Source organism: Sphaerodactylus townsendi, linkage group LG05 (assembly GCF_021028975.2).
Source record: "Sphaerodactylus townsendi isolate TG3544 linkage group LG05, MPM_Stown_v2.3, whole genome shotgun sequence".
Lineage (NCBI taxonomy): Eukaryota > Metazoa > Chordata > Lepidosauria > Squamata > Sphaerodactylidae > Sphaerodactylus > Sphaerodactylus townsendi.
The window spans coordinates 8,499,716-8,519,450 of NC_059429.1; the positions used below are offsets into that span (position 1 = coordinate 8,499,716).

General features: G+C 52.5%; 1 protein-coding gene across 1 annotated transcript in view; it reads right to left on the reverse strand.

The window, feature by feature from the left end:
- CELF5 (CUGBP Elav-like family member 5) overlaps positions 1–19,735 on the reverse strand; it is a 108,763-nt gene that overhangs the window by 57,154 nt on the left and 31,874 nt on the right. Inside the window, exon 2 of the mRNA XM_048497758.1 lies at positions 7,738–7,820. Coding sequence (XP_048353715.1) covers positions 7,738–7,820 — 83 coding nt within the window. The remainder of the gene's footprint in view (positions 1–7,737; positions 7,821–19,735) is intronic.

The following is a 19,735-nucleotide window of genomic DNA, read 5'->3' on the forward strand; positions in this document are numbered from 1 at the left end:
TTTCTCCAAGGGAACTGAGAGAATTCCAGGAGCTTCACAGGCCGCACCTGCCGTCCAGGACGGGTTTTAAGCCTTCCGGGGCTTTTTGAGTGTCAACAGCTGTACAACAATGCAAAGTTCCTCGCACCAGCCCCGATTCCTTTTCTTTATATGTTGAGGCCTGGTAATTCCAATTTCCTAACAAATCGCTACTTATCTATTACATAATGCGCTAATGGATTTAAGCCCGACGTTTAAACCTCTGTTTTGCTACCTTTTACCATTATTACAGATACTTGGTTTTACAGTCATGTCATGAACGGGAGGCGTTTCTCAGTGCCTGCAAGGGGGGGGGGGAGCCCCTTGACCTGGATAGCTCAGGCAAGCCAATCTCGTCAGATCGCAAAAGCTAAGCCGGCTGAGCCCTTGTTACTACTTGGATGGGAGACCACCGAGGAAGCCCAGGGCTGCTAAGGAGAGGCAGGCAATAACAAACCACTCCTGGTTACCCCATAAAAAAAGCTGCTATGGCAGCGGCTACTAACAGCTTTCATGCCATTGTGCGCTTCTATTATGGAAAGGGCCATGCCCTTGTTCCAGCAGCAGTCAAAGTTTTTAATTCAAAAATACCCTGTTTCCCTGAATATAAGACATCCCCCAAAAATAAGACGTAGTAGAGGTTTTGCTGAAGTGCGAAATATATGGCATCCCCCGAAAGTAAGACATAGCAAAGTTTTTGTTTGGAAGCATGCCCGACGAACAGAACACAGAAAAAGAAGACTTCCCCTGAAAATAAGACATAGCGCATCTTGGGGACCAAAAATTAATATAAGACACTGTCTTATATTCGGGGAAACACGGTAGAAGCTCAGTTACTATATGGTGTTCCCATTTGGTTGAACGCAGTGGATGACTCTTTGAATATGGTTCAATCAAAAAAAAAATTGTAAAATCATGGGCCTTCCAAATTGCGTATGTTATGCGGCTCTCTGCTTAGAACTTTATGGCCAAATTTATCGACTCATCTGGTCTACAGACGGACTTTTACGGTCCTGAACGACCGAATTTGAAAATTTGGCTGCACTTGCATTATACATATATTAAGCACTCTCTTGAATTTCACCCTAATACTATCAGACTACCGAGTAATTCTATGGTTCTCACTGATAGAGAGGGAAGATCGAATCAATTGGTATACCCTTGGACTCCTCTCTATGATCCTCTTTTAATCCTTGTTCAGAATCTGATAACACTTTAACTCTGGGCAGCTGCAGGAATCCGAACTTGTTCACCCTTACATCTAACAATCAACTCTTTACAACATATTATCAGAATGGCACTCCTATCTGTGCACCTGACCAATCCTTTGAGCATCAGAGAAGAGTTTTTGATCACTCCGCTCGCTTCAATGTTTTCCCTTCTGCCATACTGACGCAGGTTGAGACTTATAACAACCCAGATGAATGTGCAAAAGACGGTGTGTTCATGTGATGCAACCAATTAGATGCAACATTAATCCCACGAGCATTATTCCGTTGTCCCAATCGTGCAAGTATTAGAGAGTCAAAGACTCTAGGACTTGCTTTCTATGACGACCTAGCGAGCTGGATAAACTAAGTAGACTATTGTTCTTATTAGAATAATTCTGATGCTACATTCTGTAAAATGGCTGCGAACTTTCTGCTGGAAATATCCCACAAGCAACAGTATGTATGAATCAACTTCATTTGTTCTATGTTGCAAGTTTGCATTTTGATGCAATTTAGATGTGATTTTATACTGTTTATGCCAAAGAAAGGCTAAATGGAAAAAAAGAAAAAAATAACAAACCACCCCTAAACTTCTCTTGCCTTGAAAACCCTACATAAGTTAGCTGTGACTTCACAGCGCTTCCCACCATTTAAAAACCTGTACCTCCCTCCCCTCCCTTGCATGCCACCCCTTACACCCTCCTCTCCCTGCCCTCCCTTGCATGCCACCCCTTACACCCTCCTCTCCCTCCCCTCCTTTGTATGCCACCCCTTACACCCTCCTCTCCCTCCCCTCCCTTGCATGCCACCCCTTACACCCTCCTCTCCCCCCCCTCCCTTGCATGCCACCCCTTACACCCTCCTCTCCCTCCCCTCCCTTGCATGCCACCCCTTACACCCTCCTCTCCCTGCCCTCCCTTGCATGCCACCCCTTACACCCTCCTCTTTGTCCTGCCCTTCCCCCTTTTAATGCCACCCCTTTATAAACCACCCTCCTCCTCCCCCTCCCCTCCCTTGCATGCCACCCCTTACACCCTCCTCTCCCTCCCCTCCCTTGCATGCCACCCCTTACACCCTCCTCTCCCTCCCCTCCCTTGCATGCCACCCCTTACACCCTCCTCTCCCTCCCCTCCCTTGCATGCCACCCCTTACACCCCCCCCTCCCTTGCATGCCACCCCACCCTCCTCCTCTCCCTGCTCTCCCTTTGTATGCTAAATTCCCCTTACACCCTCCTCTCCCTCCCCTCCCTTGCATGCCACCCCTTACACCCTCCTCTCCCTCCCCTCCCTTGCATGCCACCCCTTACACCCTCCTCTCCCTCCCCTCCCTTGCATGCCACCCCTTACACCCTCCTCTCCCTCCCCTCCCTTGCATGCCACCCCTTACACCCTCCTCTCCCTCCCCTCCCTTGCATGCCACCCCTTACCCCCTCCTCTCCCTCCCCTCCCTTGCATGCCACCCCTTACACCCTCCTCTCCCTCCCCTCCCTTGCATGCCACCTATCCCTCCCCCCTCCCTCCACTAGGGTGGGTGGGCCATGTCCAGATGCCGGCCCCCTCCCCCTCTCCCTTCCCTCCCTTGCATGCCACCTATCCCTCCCCCTCCCTCCGCCATGGGTGGGCTACGTCCAGATGCCGGCCCCCTCCCCCTCTCCCTCCCCCCCTTTAGATAAGCCACTCCATCCCTCCCCCCCCTCCCTCCACTAGGGTAGGGCTTATGTCCAGATGCCGGGCCCCCTCCCCCTCTCCCTTCCCCTCCCTTTGCATTGCCACCCTTATCCCTCCCCCTCCACTCCACCTGGGTTGGTTGGGCCGTGTCCAGATGCCGGCCCCCTCCCCCCCTCCCTTCCCTCCTTGTATGCCACCCTATCCCTCCCCCCTCCCTCCACCAGGATTGGGTGGGGCCATGTCCAGATGTCAGCCCCCTCCCCCTCTCCCCTTCCCCTCCCTTGCATGCCACACCCTATCCCTCCCACCTCCACTCCACTAGGGTTGGGATGGGGCCATGTCCAGGATCTGCCGGCCCCTCCCCCTCTCCCTTCCTTCCCTTGCATGCCACCTATCCCTCCCCCTCCCTCCACTAGGGTGGGTGGGCCATGTCCAGATGCCGGCCCCCTCCCCTCCCTTCCCTCCCTTGCATGCCACCTATCCCTCCCCCCTCCCTCCACCCTGGTGAGCCATGTCCAACTCCCGGCCCCCTCCCCCTCCCTTCCCCCTCCACTTACATGCCACCTATCCACTCCCCCCCTCCACTCCACTAAATTTGGGTGCCCCATGTCCAGATACCGGCCCCCTCCCTCCTCCTCCCCTCCTCCCCTCCCTTGCATGCCACCTATCCCCTCCCCCCCTCCTCCACCTTGGGGTGGGTGGGCTTGCATGTCCAGATACCCGTGGCCCCACTCTCCCCCCTCTCCCCTTCCCTCCCTCTCCCTCCACCTAAGTTGGGTGGGCCATGTCCAGATGCCGGCCCCCCCCCCCCCTCCCTTCCCTCCCTTGCATGCCACCTATCCCTCCCCCCTCCCTCCACTAGGGTGGGTGGGCCATGTCCAGATGCCGGCCCCCTCCCCCTCTCCCTCCCCTCCCTTGCATGCCACCTATCCCTCCCCCCTCCCTCCACTAGGGTGGGTGGGCCATGTCCAGATGCCGGCCCCCTCCCCCTCTCCCTTCCTTCCCTTCCAGGCCCCTTCCCCCTCCCCCTCCCTCCACTAGGGTGGGTGGGCCATGTCCAGATGCCGGCCCCCCCCCCCCCTCCCTTCCCTCCCTTGCATGCCCCCCCTCCCTCCCCCCCCCCCCCCACTGGGTGGGTGGGGCCATGTCCAGGATGTCGCCCCCTCCTCCCTCCTCCACTTCTCCTTCCCCTTGCGTGCCACCTGTCCACTCCCTCCACTCACTGGGGTTGGGTTGGGGCCGTGTCAGGTCTGACCTTGCGTGCCTGTCCTCCACCTCACTAGGGTTGGGTTGGGCCATGTCCAGATGCCGGCCCCTCTTCCTGTCCTCCTCTCCTCCTCCACTCCCTGGGTTGGGTGGGCCGTGTCCCGGGTCCTTCCTTCCATGCGTGCCACCTATCCCTCCCCTCACTCCGGCTGGGTGGGTGGACCGTGATCGGGATCTCTCCACTCACTCACGTGCCTCCACTCAGGTGGGTGGGGCCATGTCCAGGGATGCCGCCCCCCCTCCCCCCCTCTCCCTTCCCTCCCTTGCATGCCACCTATCCCTCCCCCCTCCCTCCACTAGGGTGGGTGGGCCATGTCCAGATGCCGGCCCCCTCCCCCTCTCCCTTCCTTCCCTTGCATGCCACCTATCCCTCCCCCTCCCTCCGCTAGGGTGGGTGGGCCATGTCCAGATGCCGGCCCCCTCCCCCTCTCCCTCCCCTCCCTTGCATGCCACCTATCCCTCCCCCCTCCCTCCACTAGGGTGGGTGGGCCATGTCCAGATGCCGGCCCCCTCCCCCCCTCCCCTCCCTCCCTTGCATGCCACCTATCCCTCCCCCCCCCCCCCCTAGGGGGGGGGGGCCATGTCCAGATGCCGGCCCCCTCCCCCTCTCCCTTCCTTCCCTTGCATGCCACCCATCCCTCCCCCCTCCCGCCTCCGGCTAGGGTTGGGTGGGCCATGTCCAGATGCCGCCCGACCCTCCCCCCTCTCCCTCTCCTTCAGCCCTTTGCATTGCCACCTATCCCTCCCCCTCCTCCTCCACGGGCTAGGGTGGGTGGAGCCATGATCCCAGATGCCGGCCCCCTCCCCCTCTTTCTTCTCCTTCCTTCCCCATTGCATGCCACCTATCCCTCCCCCTCCCTCCACTAGGGTGGGTGGGCCATGTCCAGATGCCGGCCCCCCCCCCCTCTCCCCCCCCTCCCTTGCATGCCACCTATCCCTCCCCCTCCCTCCGCTAGGGTGGGTGGGCCATGTCCAGATGCCGGCCCCCTCCCCCTCTCCCTTCCCTCCCTTGCATGCCACCTATCCCTCCCCCCTCCCTCCACTAGGGTGGGTGGGCCATGTCCAGATGCCGGCCCCCTCCCCCTCTCCCTTCCCTCCCTTGCATGCCACCTATCCCTCCCCCTCCCTCCGCTAGGGTGGGTGGGCCATGTCCAGATGCCGGCCCCCTCCCTCCCCTCCCTTGCATGACTTTGGGTTTGCGCAATCTCATCAGATTTTGGCAGTTAAGCAGAATCGCTCCTGGGAATTTGGATGGAAGGCCACTAAGGAAATCCTATGCTGCTGTTCATGGGCAGGAAACCCTAAGGTGCTATACATACGGTGGAGAAATGGCTCCTCCTCCCCCCCTTTTTCTTTCGACTCCTCCCCTTCCCCAACCAGGTACCAGAGATTTGGAGGACAGTTCTCTGTACCATGTATGCCCCACTCTCTTGATTGCGCTATCTAAATAGGAGAGAGCGGAAGGCCGAGCAGCTTTTCCGCCAGGATCTCCAATCTACCCTGTGGAACCCAGGAGAGTGGAACCAAGGGGGGAAACTGAGGCAGAGGCCTCACAGTTGGAAAGGAAGCTGGGAAATCCTGATCTTCCCCAGCGGGCAGTCCTCAAACGATCAGGTGGTGGCAGCGGAGTGCCCAAAAAGGGAAAGCTAGTGTAAAGTGGTGTGTGTGTGTTTTCTGACCTTGACGAGGTTCCTGCTGGAAACTCTTGGCTTAACGCCCGGGAAGGGGAATTTAGCTGTTTTGGTTATCTTTTACTTGCTTGCCAGTCTGTGTGAAACTTCATGTGAAATCCTGCCTTGTTTATTCCTTTTTGGCGGGAGCCTGTCTGCTAAAAGCTGTGGGTTGTAATCTGGGTTTCAGTTCTCGCATTGCCTGTTTCTGACTAAGAATGCCAGCTCAATAAAGAACTCATAACGGTTACTTTTGCCTGGACTTTACTAGTTCGTTACAGCTAGCCCTCCCCAGGAAGAGTTGGTAACTCATGGGGGTGTGCAGAGTGCGAGATAGGGCCTGCCAGGCAAAGCAAATCCGCAAAGCACCTCTATGCATTTCTTGCCTTTAAAACTCTAAAGCAAGGGTGTCCAACTGTGGCCTTCCAAGTGCTCAGGTGTCAAGGAGGAAGTCCAGGGACTCAAGAGAGGCTTACAAAACTTTGTAAAGGCCTCTGCACAGCAAGTGAAAACGTCTTGAAAACGTTTTCACAAAAAGAATTGCGAAAATAGAGGATACATATAAAATGTTTTGAGACTGGAAATAAAACGTTTGGGGCTAAAAACTAAGCAGAACTCTTCAGAAGATACGTGTTATTTCTTGTGGTTCTGGTGGGTTTCCAGGGCTGTGTGGCCGTGGTCTGGTAGATCTTGTTCCTAACGTTTCGCCTGCATCTGTGGCTGGCATCTTCAGAGGTGTACCACAGAGGGAAGTCTTTAACAGACCAGGTGCTCGGGAGCAACAGCCGCAGAAAGCCATTGCTTTCACATCCTGCATGTGAGCTCCCAAAGGCACCTGGTGGGCCACTGCAAGTAGCAGAGAGCTGGACTAGATGGACTCTGGTCTGATCCAGCTGGCTTGTTCTTATGTTCTTATGTTCTTATGTTCTTACACACTGTGTCCAGCCTGTTAGGCAGGATGGGTGGAGGTGGGGTAGCTATAACAGACTTCGCTCTGTGATACCCCTCTGAAGATGCCAGCCACGGATGCAGGCGAAACGTTAGGAACAAGATCCACCAGACCACGGCCACACAGCCCGGGAAACCCACCACAACCAGTTGAATCCAGCCGTGAAAGCCTTCAGCAATACGTTTTGTTTCTGGCCTCAAAATGTTTTATTTTCATTGTGCGGAAAGGGCCTCTGTACTGCAACCCTCCTTTTGGACTTCAGCGCCATCTCTCATTGGCTACCAGGTCAGTCAGTGTGACGCTGGTACCTTGGAACCAAGCACCCACCCACTTGGCTTGTTTTGAGTTTGGATTTTTTTTTAGTTTGGATTTATATCCCCCCTTTCTCTCCTGCAGGAGACTCAAAGGGGCTGACAATCTCCTTGCCCTTCTCCCCTCACAACAAACACCCCGTGAGGTAGGTGGGGCTGAGAGCTCCGAGAAGCTGTGACTAGCCCAAGGTCACCCAGCTGGCATGTGTGGGAGTGCACAGGCTAATCTGAATTCCCCAGAGAAGCCTCCACAGCTCAGACGGCAGAGCTGGGAATCAAACCGGCTTCCTCCAGATTAGATACACGAGCTCTTAACCTCCTACGCCACTGCTGCTCCTTTTGGATCGTCAGGGCAACCGGATGCCTACGAACGGCCAGAACTTCAGTGGTTAAAATACAGGGAAGATCACGAGGACATAAGTAATCCTTGGGGTGCCCCACGGCCAACCATTTAGTGACTGAAAGGCCACAACAAACACTAGGAGACGGAACCGCAATAAAAGAAAGTCCAGTTCTGCAAGAGTCAATCTGGGAACCTTGTCTTTTGGGAACGTTCAACATCTCCAACGGTTTTCCCTCGCAAGAGACGGTTGGAAGCAGTCTACCATGGGAGTTACCAAGGCCTGGAGAACGGACGGACTTACCCCCGGGAGCGTCTTCTGTTCATGCAGGGCTGTCTGGGCTTTGATGGCGGAATCTCGGGCACAGTATGTAAGGAACGCGCACCCTGCAATGAAATGAGAGCACACCGAATCAGCCCACGCACACGGGCAGCGTTTCGCTTTCTGCAGTTCCGATGCGGACCCTCGACCTGCTTTTGCTCCCTACACAATCCTCCCCTTGCCAAATCCCGCCGCTGTGGTTCCCTTGCAAAGTGTTCCAACAAGCATAGGTCGATTCCCCACTTCCAAAATGGAAGTAGATGCAAACCGGTTTTAGATTCGGGACCTTTTGAGCACAGTTTCATGTTCCCCGCTTGTTCCCAGAAACGCAGCAGCCACGCAGGAGTCCCCGCTATTGGCGGATCAAACGCGCGATCCGCTCAGGGGCTATCCTGATTGGCTGCAGCGTTGTACTGGAGCGGGAATTAATTTTTTTACTTTTCAAACTGACGGATCCATGTCTCCGCGAGCATGCGCAGAACGACTCTACGCGGAGACGAAGAAACGGGCAATTAAAGCAAAGCCCTGTTTCTGCGCACCTCCATGTATCCACGAGGATACGACGTGCAGCACTGCTTTGTATTGCCTTCTACTCAGTCAATCGGTCAAAACCGGCCCTATGTAGCTTCGTATCCACGTGGATCTCCGGTCCGCAACATTTTTTTAAAAGGGCTGTGCACATATCGCGCACAGCCCACTGCGTCCTGATTGGATGGGAGGCTCCATGTCACTCGCAAGGGCAGGTACTTCGAATCTGGATTCACCCCCCAACTTCCCCACCGCTCCATATTGCCCACATGTTTTTTGAAAAGGTCTACCGGTTCTAAAATAACGTGTGCTGAGCGGGGGGAGGGGGGAAGCGCCAGAAACGGGATGAATGCACGTTCAGCGCTGGTGTAGTGGGGAGTTCTGCAGGAAACCTGGCTATTTGGAGTGATGAGCATGCATCTAATCCTCAATGGGGAATCGTCCATAGTGTTCACAGCATTTGTCTTGCATTCCCTGTAAACCCGTGACAGCAAAGGTGACCAGTAAACAGTTTCAAAGGTGAATTGAGGCTTAAAAGGTACAACCAGAGGTCATCTAGTCCAACAGGTACCAAAACCCAGTGGAGCCTAGAGTTATCCTGGGCTTCCTACTGATCTTTGGACGACAGGGATTGATTCCACTGGAAGAAACAGAAGCTTTGGAAGGCGGACTGTATGGGGTCACAGCAAGGGATGCCAACGTCCAGGTGGCAGCTGGAGATCTGCTATGATAGCTCATCTCCAGGTAACAGAGATCAGTTTATTTGGGGAAAAAATGGGCACTTTGAAACGTGGACTTTATTGCATTATGCCGCCCCGCCCCCCTGAAGTCCCTCCTCTTCCCAAATCCTGACTGAACTTTAGCCGGAAATGTTTTCAAAACAGTTTCACCTGCTGTGCAATCTATTTACTACGTTTTAAAAACGTTTTCACAAAAAGAATTGCTAAAATGTTTTGAGACTGGAAATAAAACGTTGGGGGCTAAAAACTCAGCAGAACTCTTCATTGGAAACAGTGGAGGATGGAGGCACCCCATTTGGGAGTCCATAACTTTGGACCCCCTGAACCAAACCTCACCTAACTTGGGTGGTGTCATCAGGACAGTCCCCTGAAAACTCCCTGAAATGTTGGTGCTGCTAGCCTACAAAATGCATTACCCGCAGGCCCAAAACTGAAAAAAACTAAAAAATACAAAAAACAAACCTGAAAATTTTGCTGCTCCCCCAGGCGGGAGCCCAGTGCGACGCACACACCCATTTCCCTTGTAGCTACGCCTCTGTAGAACATGACTGTACAGCTCGGAAACTACACAACACCCCGCTGACTTTGGACCCTTGATCCATGAAGGTGTGTATTGTCTGCTCAGACTGGCAATGTCTCTCCAGGATGACAGGTACAGATCTTCCCTATCACTTATCTGCCTGAGCCTGGAGGGGCCGGGGATCGAACCGGATACCTCCTGCCCGCAAAGCAGAAGCTCTTCCACTAAGCCACAGCCTGCCCACCCCTATGCTTGCTGGGAGACCGTCATAAACGCCCCATTTTACATGCAGCTCCCCTCCCCCTCCCTCAAGCTGGTCTTCTATCCTCACCACTGGTTTAATCTTTTTAATGCTTTTTTAAACTTACAGCCGAGATGTTTATTTGGAAGCGTGCAGTTATCTGACGATGCACAGAAGAGTCTCTGGCGTTCTGGCATCCTTTCCTAGTTGCTTAGCTCAAGACACTTTGCCTCTGGGCCTCTCTGTCTCTCAGAGTCAGTGTGAGCTGTGACTCCGATATGAATCTTTTAAAAGCCACCTTATTACACATCGCCCGCGTTCAAGGATGCGCATGGCTGTATTCGCGTCAGATCCCCGTGTGTCAAAGGTGACAACTCGCTGTTTTTAAAAGCACTTTCTCCCTTGCATTTAACGGAGGGCAACCATCTACTGGAGAGCCGGTATGATACCGTGGTGAAGATGTCGGACTAGAACTTGGGAAACCCAAGTTCCAATTCTCTAACACGCCATCATACAATGCAGCCAAGTTCTGTGTGGCAGCATTTGAAGCACATGGCAGAATGATCCGTGCAATAAAGTAGGCTCGGTGATTTGATTTAGTCGCTATAGCATTCAAACAACCAATGTTATTGTTCATTATGGCCGATTACCCATGGCCCAGTGGTGGGATCCAAACATTTTAGTAACAGGTTCCCATGGTGGTGGGATTCAAACTGTGGCGTAGCGCCAATGGGGCTGGGCGGGGCACGATGGGGGCATGGGCGGGCATTCCCAGGGGTGGGGCATTCCTGGGCGGGGCTGTGGCAAGGACGCAGCCGCTGCACCGGTCCTTGGGCGGGAAACGAATGCACGCCAGTGCACCTCCTTCTAGACTGCTTCAAGTTCTGTGCACTACTGCTGAGACGAGGGGCGTAACTAAAGCAAAAATCACATGGGAAAATCACCTAGTAACCCCCTCTCAGCACACACAAATAATTAGTAACCTACTCTCGGGAACCTGTGAGAACCTGCTGGATCCCACCTCTGGATTTTTCTTTCTTGGCTGTCAAGTCACAGCCGACCTGTGGCCATCCTATAAGGTGTTCAAGGCAAGAAGAGTTTAAAGGCGATTTGCCAGCCCTCATGCAGTGGCGTAGCACCCACGGGATGGGGGAGTGTGACGCCCCGGGCGAGTGCCAGGACGTGGAGGGAGCATTCTGGGGCATTCTGGGATGTGTTACTAATTATTTGTGTGTGCTGAGAGGGGGTTACTAATTGGTGATTTTGACATGTGATTTTTGCCTTAGTTACGCCACTGTTTGAATCCCACCACCATGGGAACCAGTTACTAAAATTTTTGGATCCCACCACTGGAAAAATCTAATGTCTGCATTCTGAATCAATTCCCAGGACCTGCTGAAGTGGGCACAGGGGCTCTTCATTGCAACTCCCCTCCCCTTCCCTTTTGGCTAAGCTGCAAGACCCCACACGTTCTCTCTAGCCTTGAGGGCACCAACAGGGATAAGGAGGAGCCAGGACGCTGCTCATCTCCCAGGAAATAGGTCCCTACCGAGGTTCCTGACAGCAGACTCACGGTGCCGGCCCCTGCCCTACTGGAAGCAGCGCATGCGGTTGTCTCCTATTCTCCTGCCTCCATTAGCACTGGGCACCGAATTGGCTCAGAGCCCTCAGTCAAACTGCGGGCCTCAGCAGATGTCCAAACATGCCCTTATGCCAAGTCTGGCGCACAGCCTTACTTTCTTGAGTAATCCCTCCTCCATATTCCTCATCCCCCCATATTTATCATCTTGGTATTTAGCTTAATATCAGCGGTACCTCTGATGGCTTCCCTTTGTTTGTGTCGCCTAATCGCATTGTCGTATTTCTCGCGCTGTTCTCTTTCATACATTTTTGTTTTTGTTTGCACTGCAGTATATGCAGCTGGAGAAACGGCCCCCATGTCGGAGGATTGTGGTCAACCACAGGCGGGTTGTGGTCAGTCACAAGCTGAAGGAGAGTTCATTGATGAACGGCAAACGCCATTGGAAGCCACGTTAATAAAAGCCCAGCATCCAGGTCACAGGCTGCGCCTCTGACCGTGAGTGTTCGAGAGAGATCTCCTCTGTGGTCCTGGGTTTGTTCTGGGCATCATGCTTGAGGAAGGATGTAGAGAAATGATTATGGTTTCAGGGAAGGGCAATGAGGCCCAATGGGTGGGGGTCTGGAAAACCAGTGCAAGGAGATGTGGATGAGAACAGATGATAACGGACCAAATATTGGGCATTTTTAGCAGGTGAGGGAAAAAGAGAGAGAGAGAGAGAGAGAGAGAGAGAGAGAGAGAGAGAGAGAGAAAGAAAGAAAGAAAGAAAGAAAGAAAGAAAGAAAGAAAGAAAGAAAGAAAGAAGGGGGGTGAGACACAGAATGCTTTCATGCAGATGCAAAGAAGAAGAAGAGGAGGAGGGGGAGGGGGAGGAGGAGGAGTTTGGATTTATATCCCCCCTTTCTCCTCCTGTAAGGAGACTCAAAGGGGCTGACAATCTCCTTCCCCCGCCAACAAACACCCTGTGAGGTAGGTGGGGCTGAGAGAGTTCCAAAAAACTGTGCCTAGCCCAAAGTCTGGCATGTGTTGGAGTGCACAAGCTAATCTGGTTCACCAGATGAGCCTCCACAGCTCAAGTGGCAGAGCAAGGAATCAAGCCCGGTTCCTCCAGATTAGAGTGCACCTGCTCTTAACCGCTACACCACACTTAGCTCATGCACGGGAGAATCCACGCATAGAATTCCCAGCCTCCGTGGCATTATGCCCCGTGCAAGTTCCTCCCCAGACACCACCTGCAAATCTTCAAGAATTTCCCAACCCAGAATTGGCAGCGCTGCCCTCACCACAGGGTGCTCCATTCAATCCACTTTCCAGGATGCCAACACTTCTTACACCTGCAATCGTATAGATCAGTCAAAGCAGGCTTTTATGCCATGTGCATGAGAAGGTGTGTATTTTTAACTTGCCCAACTCAGTGCTATTTTCCTTCCATACAAACACGTCACCAGGAGATGTATAATCAGGGGGACAGGGGGGCTCCAACCCCAGGCGCTCCTTAAGGGGGTGCAGGAAGAAGAGTTTGGAGCAGCAGTGGCGTAGGAGGTTAAGAGCTTGTGTATCTAATCTGGAGGAACCGGGTTTGATTCCCCGCTCTGCCGCCTGAGCTGTGGAGGCTTATCTGGGGAATTCAGATTAGCCTGTGCACTCCCCACACGCCAGCTGGGTGCCCTTGGGCTAGTCACAGCTTCTCGGAGCTCTCTCAGCCCCACCTACCTCACAGTGTGTTTGTTGTGAGGGGGGAAGGGCAAGGAGATTGTCAGCTCCTTTGAGTCTCCTGCAGGAGAGAAAAGGGGGATATAAATCCAAACTCTCCTTCTTCTTTATACCCCGCCTTTCTCTCCTGTAAGGAGACTCAAAGAGGCTTACAAGCTCCTTTCCTTTCCTCTCCCCACCTTGTGAAGTAAATGGGGCTGAGAGAGTTCTTAGAGAACTGGGACTGGCCCCCCTGCCCGCCCCCCGCAGCACCCCCCACCCTCCATGACTCCCCCCCCCACACACACACACTTACCTTAGTTCAGCCTGCAAAACTGCAGGCTGGAAAAAAGCGGCCTGTTCACTTGAGGCTGAAAACGGCCTGGTAGGAACAACACTTCCCAGGAGACCTTGCAAGCCCCAAGGTCTCCTGGGAAGTACAGTTCCCGCCAGGCCATTTTCAGCCTCAAGTGAACAGGCCGCTTTTTTCCAGCCTGCAGTTTTGCAGGCTGAACTAAGGTAAGTGTGGGGGAGTTGGGGGAGGGGGAGAAAACGCAGAGTGCACACCGCAGTATGGCCCAGCTACGCCTCGGAAACCAAGAAAGCCAGTGAAAGCGGTGGGGGGGGGGGAATGTGCATGACGAAGCTCCGAAGGCTCCCACGCTTAACAAGCTGACACAAAACCAAGAGGGGATTTCTGCAAGTGCGACTCCCCCCCCCCCACAAGTGATGAGGCTCTTCCAGCACAATGGCTGGCCTTCTCTCCTAGCGTCAGAACAAATTTCAAATTCACAGGGGGGCCAGCTCTAGGTTGGGGCATTCCTGGAGGTTCGTGGGTGAAAGGGAGCTCTGTGGGGTATAATGCCATCGAGTCCGCCCTCCAAAGCAGCTATGTTCTCTGCGGGCAAGTGATCTTTGTAGTCTGGGGGTGAGCTGCCAGCCCAGGAGTTCTCTAGACCCCACCAAGAGGTCAAGCCTTCTCGTTTCAGACCAACAACCTGCGTGGCTCTTCCTTTGCATGGATCCTGCGACCCCAAGGACGATCTTTCCAGGGGTCAGATGTGGGTGTCACACACAAGGAAATGTTTGCACAGGGATGATAGGCACACACTCCCCTCTCTCCCTTCATCCACTTAGGACTAAAGCACCTGATATAAAAATCTGTACAAAATCCAATGAGTAAAAAAGAAAATAACATTCACTCAGCCCCAACCTTAGCCACCATGTTTGTTGTTCGAGTTCCACATTTCTTTCTTTCTTTCTTTCTTTCTTTCTTTCTTTCTTTCTTTCTTTCTTTCTTTCTTTCTTTCTTTCTTTCTTTCTTTCTTTCTTTCTTTCTTTCTTTCTTTCTTTCTTTCTTTCTTTCTTTCTTTCTCTCTCTCTCCCTCCCTCCCTCCCTCCCTCCCTCCCTCCCTCCCTCCCTCCCTCCCTCCCTCCCTTCCCTCCCTCCCTCCTTCCTTCCTTCCTTCCTTCCTTCCTTCCTTCCTTCCTTCCTTCCTTCCTTCCTTCCTTCCGTAGGAAGGTTAAGAGCTCGTGTATCTAATCTGGAGGAACCGTGTTTGATTCCCAGCTCTGCCGCCTGAGCTGTGGAGGCTTATCTGGGGAATTCAGATTAGCCTGTACACTCCCACACACGCCAGCTGGGTGACCTTGGGCTAGTCACAGCTTCTCGGAGCTCTCTCAGCCCCACCTACCTCACAGGATGTCTGTTGTGAGGGGGGAAGGGCAAGGAGATTGTAAGCCCCTTTGAGTCTCCTGCAGGAGAGAAAGGGGGGGATATAAATCCAAACTCTTCTTCTTCCTTCCTTCCTTCCTTCCTTCCTTCCTTCCTTCCTTCCTTCCTTCCTTCCTTCCTTCCTTCCTTCCTTCCTTCCTTCCTTCCTTCCTTCCTTCCTTCCTTCCTTCCTTCCTTTCCTAAAACATTATAAATACTTAAGATTACAATTACAAATATCCTTCAGATTTAAAATGCATCAGGAAGGAACTCCTGCAGGCCAGCAGTTCAATTTATTCTTGAAAGAAGCATACAAATGAGGTGCATCAGAGATTCTACCCCCCCCTCTCTCTCACACACACACACACACACACACTCTATTTCAGAGTTTATTTTCTCACAGTCCATCCCCAGATCACACAATCCATTGTAAATAGAAAGGATTAGACTTGTATTTTATAGTATTGGGATGAGCTGGGGTGGGCGGGGAGGTTTACCTCTATTTTTTTATTCACTTCCAAAGTTCTCTAAAGGAGAAAATAAAATTAAACTCCTCTGTCTTTCAGAAATAGGGCAAACAACGTGGGGGGAAAAAAGGCCTGCTACTCACACACAATTCTTCATGCTGGTGACAGACTTCAGTTGGGTATCACGCCATAAAATCCACCCTCAAGAGCAGCCATTTTCTCTGGGGGAACAGGTCTGTTGAGGTCTGGAGATCACATTTAATTCCAGGGGCACCCCAACCCCCATGAGGAGGCTGGCCACACTACCACTTCAAAATATAAAACCACCAGAAATTTTGAAACCAACCATGGGAGACTCAAGCAAAACAGATTTTCTCCTTTCTGCCTGCCTCCTCCCCCACCCCCGGGGTAGAAAAGCAGCCCAGTAGCCCTTCTGGTGGTACCACCACCATCAATGGTAAAAAAGGTGGAGACCTGAGACGGAGTCTTTTCAACGGTGGCTCCAAGACTGCAGGACAACCTCCCCCACTGAAATGCACCCACCATCTTCTTTAGATGCATTTCGAAAACTAGTAAAGATGCGCCTCTTTTCCTTGGCCTTTGGCTGGTAAAAAGCCTTTCTGGTAAAGAGGGATTTTATGCATTTTTAAATGGGCTTGTCTTCATTTTAATACGTTTTGTGGATTTGGGTAGGTTTTAATCAGTTTTTTAGATTTTTAGATAAGCTTCATTGTTACAGTGTTATATACTGTAATTGTTTTTAAGTGTGTCAAGGAGCAGCAGTGGCGTAGGAGGTTAAGAGCTCGTATATCTAATCTGGAGGGACCGGGTTTGATTCCCAGCTCTGCCGCCTGAGCTGTGGAGGCTTCTCTGGGGAATTCAGATTAGCCTGTGCACTCCCATACAATGGCTAGATGACAACAGGCTGAAATCCCACAGCTGCCAGGAGCTCTCTCAGCCCTACCTACCTCACAGGGTGTTTGTTGTGAGGGAAGGGCAAAGAGATTGTAAGCCCCTCTGGGTCTCTGGGAGAGGGGATATAAATCCAAACTCCTCCTCCTCCTCCTCCTCCTCCTCCTCCTCCTCCTCCTCCTCCTCCTCTTCTTCTTCTTCTTCTTCTTCTTCTTCTTCTTCTTCTTCTCCTTCTCCTTCTCCTTCTCCTTCTCCTTCTCCTTCTTCTTCCTCCAATCACCTCCTCCCAAAAACATGAGTCCATCTAAGGACACCTCAACGGGACATCTCTTGTGCCTGCAGCCCTGCTTGCTTATCCACATCTCCATGACAGGAACAATTCAGGGACATGAAAAATGGAACAGATTTTTAAGTTGGGGGGGGACATGCCATCAGCACCCTCTGAAGGCATCTTCAACCCACTCACCAGCTGGAACAATCAAACCAAGGAGAGGCTTCAAAAAGCTAGGAAGGGAGTGGGGAGGAAAATTGGGGGGGGGAGGAAAGAGGGAGGTCTGTTCTCTCCCCCCCCCACTGTCTTTCTTTAGGATGGGAAGAAGAAGAAGAAGAAGAAGAAGAAGAAGAAGAAGAAGAAGAAGAAGAAGAAGAAGAAGAAGAAGAAGAGGAGGAGGAGTTTGGATTTGTATCCCCCCTTTCTCTCCTGCAGGAGACTCAAAGGGGCTTACAATCTCCTTGCCCCACAACTCGTACCAATGTAAGCAGGCCTCTGTGACTCTCCCCACTGTGTCTTTCTTTAGGATGGGAAGAAGAAGAAGAAGAAGAAGAAGAAGAAGAAGAAGAAGAAGAAGAAGAAGAAGAAGAAGAAGAAGAAGAAGAAGAGGAGGAAGGAGGAGGAGGAGGAGGAGGAGTTTAGTTTATATCACCTTTCTCTCCTGCAGGAGACTCAAAGGGCTTACAATCTCCTTGCCCTTCCCCCCCTCACAACAAACACCCTGTGAGGTAGGTGGGGCTGAGGCTCCGAGAAGCTGTGACTAGCCCAAGGTCACACAGCTGACATGTGTGGGAGTGTCCAGGCTAATCTGAATTCCCCAGAGAAGCCTCCACAGCTCAAAAGCAGAGCTGAGAATCAAACCCGGTTCCTCCAGATTAGATACACGAGCTCTTAACCTCCTACACCACTGCTGTGGAAGCCCTCAAGCCTGGGGCTCATACTTCCCTAAGAGCCAAAATTAGGCCTGCCGGATCAGACCAACAAAGCTCAGTCTAGTCCAGTGGACTGGGGAGGACTGACTAATGTAGGGGTGGCCAACCTATGATGCTCCAGATGTTCATGGACTAATATTCCCAATTGGCCATGCTGGCAGAGGCTGATGGGAATTGTAGTCCATGAATATCTGGAGCACCACGGATTGGCCAACCCTAGACCTATAGCACAAGAAGCCAAGGCCATCCCTTGCTGCTGCTGCTGCTGCTTCCCAAGACTGCGATTCAGAGATTTGTTGCATCTGCAGATAGTCCCCATGGCTAGTAGCCGCTTTTTATAGGGTTGCCAACTGAAGGTTGGCAAATTCGTGGAGATTTAAGAACATAAGAACAAGCCAGCTGGATCAGACCAGCGTCCATCTAGTCCAGCACTCTGCTACTCGCAGTGGCCCACCAGGTGCCTTTGGGAGCTCACATGCAGGAGGTGAAAGCAATGGCCTTCTGCTGCTGCTGCTCCTGAGCACCTGGTCTGCTAAGGCATTTGCAATCTCAGATCAAGCAGGATCAAGATTGGTAGCCAGAGATCGACTTCTCCTCCATCAATCTGTCCAAGCCCCCTTTAAAGCTATCCAGGTGAGTGGCCATCACCACCTCCTGTGGCAGCATATTCCAAACACCAATCACACGTTGCGTGAAGAAGTGTTTCCTTTGATTAGTCCTAATTCTTCCCCCCAGCATTTTCAATGAATGCCCCCCTGGTTCTAGTATTGTGAGAAAGAGAGAAACATTTCTCTCTGTCAACATTTTCTACCCCATGCAATTGTATAGACTTCAATCATATCCTCAGATGTCTCCTCTCAAACTTAAGAGTCCCCAAGCGGCTGCAGCCTCTCCTCAAAGGAAGGTGCTCAGTCCCTCAATCATCCTCGTTGCCCTTCTCTGCTTTTCCATCTCTTCAATATCCTTTTTTGAGATGGCTGGCGGCCAGGAACTGAACACAGGACTCCAAGGGCGGTCACACCACTGCTTTACATAAGGGCATGACAATCCTTGCAGTTTTATTATCAACGATTTGAGGCGGTACCCGGGGAGGACAGGGCACAATACCCTACAGCCCGCATTCCAAACCAGCCATTTGTTCCATGGGAATTGACCCATCCTCCACGAGTGACCCCCTCTCCCTTTCATGTCATCTCTGTGGATGGCCCCAAGCAGCATTCACAACTCAATGATTCCTTAAGCAAAGGAGTACTGCCTTGCAGTGGCGGAGCTACCAGGGGACAGGGGGTTGCACCACCCACCGGGTGCATGTAGTTCCCACACAGGCAGGCCTGCCTCCAGCCCTGCCCGAATGCTACAAAGTAAGTGTGGGGTGCTCACGGGGCGGCATGATTTCCCCCCCCACGGCACCCCCCCCTCAGCTTGGCCCCACATACTACTTTAAGTAAACTGAGGCAGGTTGGAGAACAGGCCTGCCTGTTCCCTTCCAGGCTGCAAAGGACCTGGTGGGAACTACATTTCCCAGGAGACCCTGGCACTCCAAACCCAGTTCACCAAATAAGAGTCCGATGCTCGTGTGCGAGAGTGGGGAATCAAATCCAGTTCTCCAGATAAAAATCCACTGCTCTTAACCACTATAGTATTATTACAGGGGTGGCCAACCTATGGCGCTCCAGATATTCATGGACTACAATTCCCAGCAGCCCCTGCCAGCCTGGCCAATTGGCCAGGCTGTCAGGGGCTGATGGGAATTGTTGTCCATGAAATCTCGAGCGCTGCAGATTGGCCATCCCTGGATAGAATAACCACTATACCATGCAAGCAACGCAAACACACAAGCACTCCCATTCTATACGACATCTTCACACCACTTTTTCTCCAAAGCAGCTGACCTTTACCCCCCATCCCCATCTTACTCTCACAACTGCCACTGTAAGGTAGCTTAAGCTAGCAGTGAATCCAAGTTAACTCACTAAGGTCGATTCCGCACTTGCGTGATCAACCTAAGTTCGAGCTGCGTTCAACCTAAGTGCTCCGCACAACCACTGGGATCGACGTGGTTTTGTACCAGCTTCGCCCCATGTAACAGTCAAATTTCTGACTCCAGTTGGGAACTACTACTTTGTCAGGGAACCCCGCTCAAACTCAGCTCGATTCCAGCAAAGTGCGGAATCTCTGGTGCCAGGAGTCCCCCATTCAGCCAATCACAGCTGAGTGTTTCGGACATCGCGTATTAGTTGGCTAATCAAAAACACCACCTTCGGCCCACTCCATTCCTGTGGCAGTTTTATATAGGCAGGTGTGTGGGATAGACAGAACATGGTCAGTAGGAACAGCAGCCAATCGGAACGGGAGCGGGCGAAGAGGCACAGGATGATCCGCAC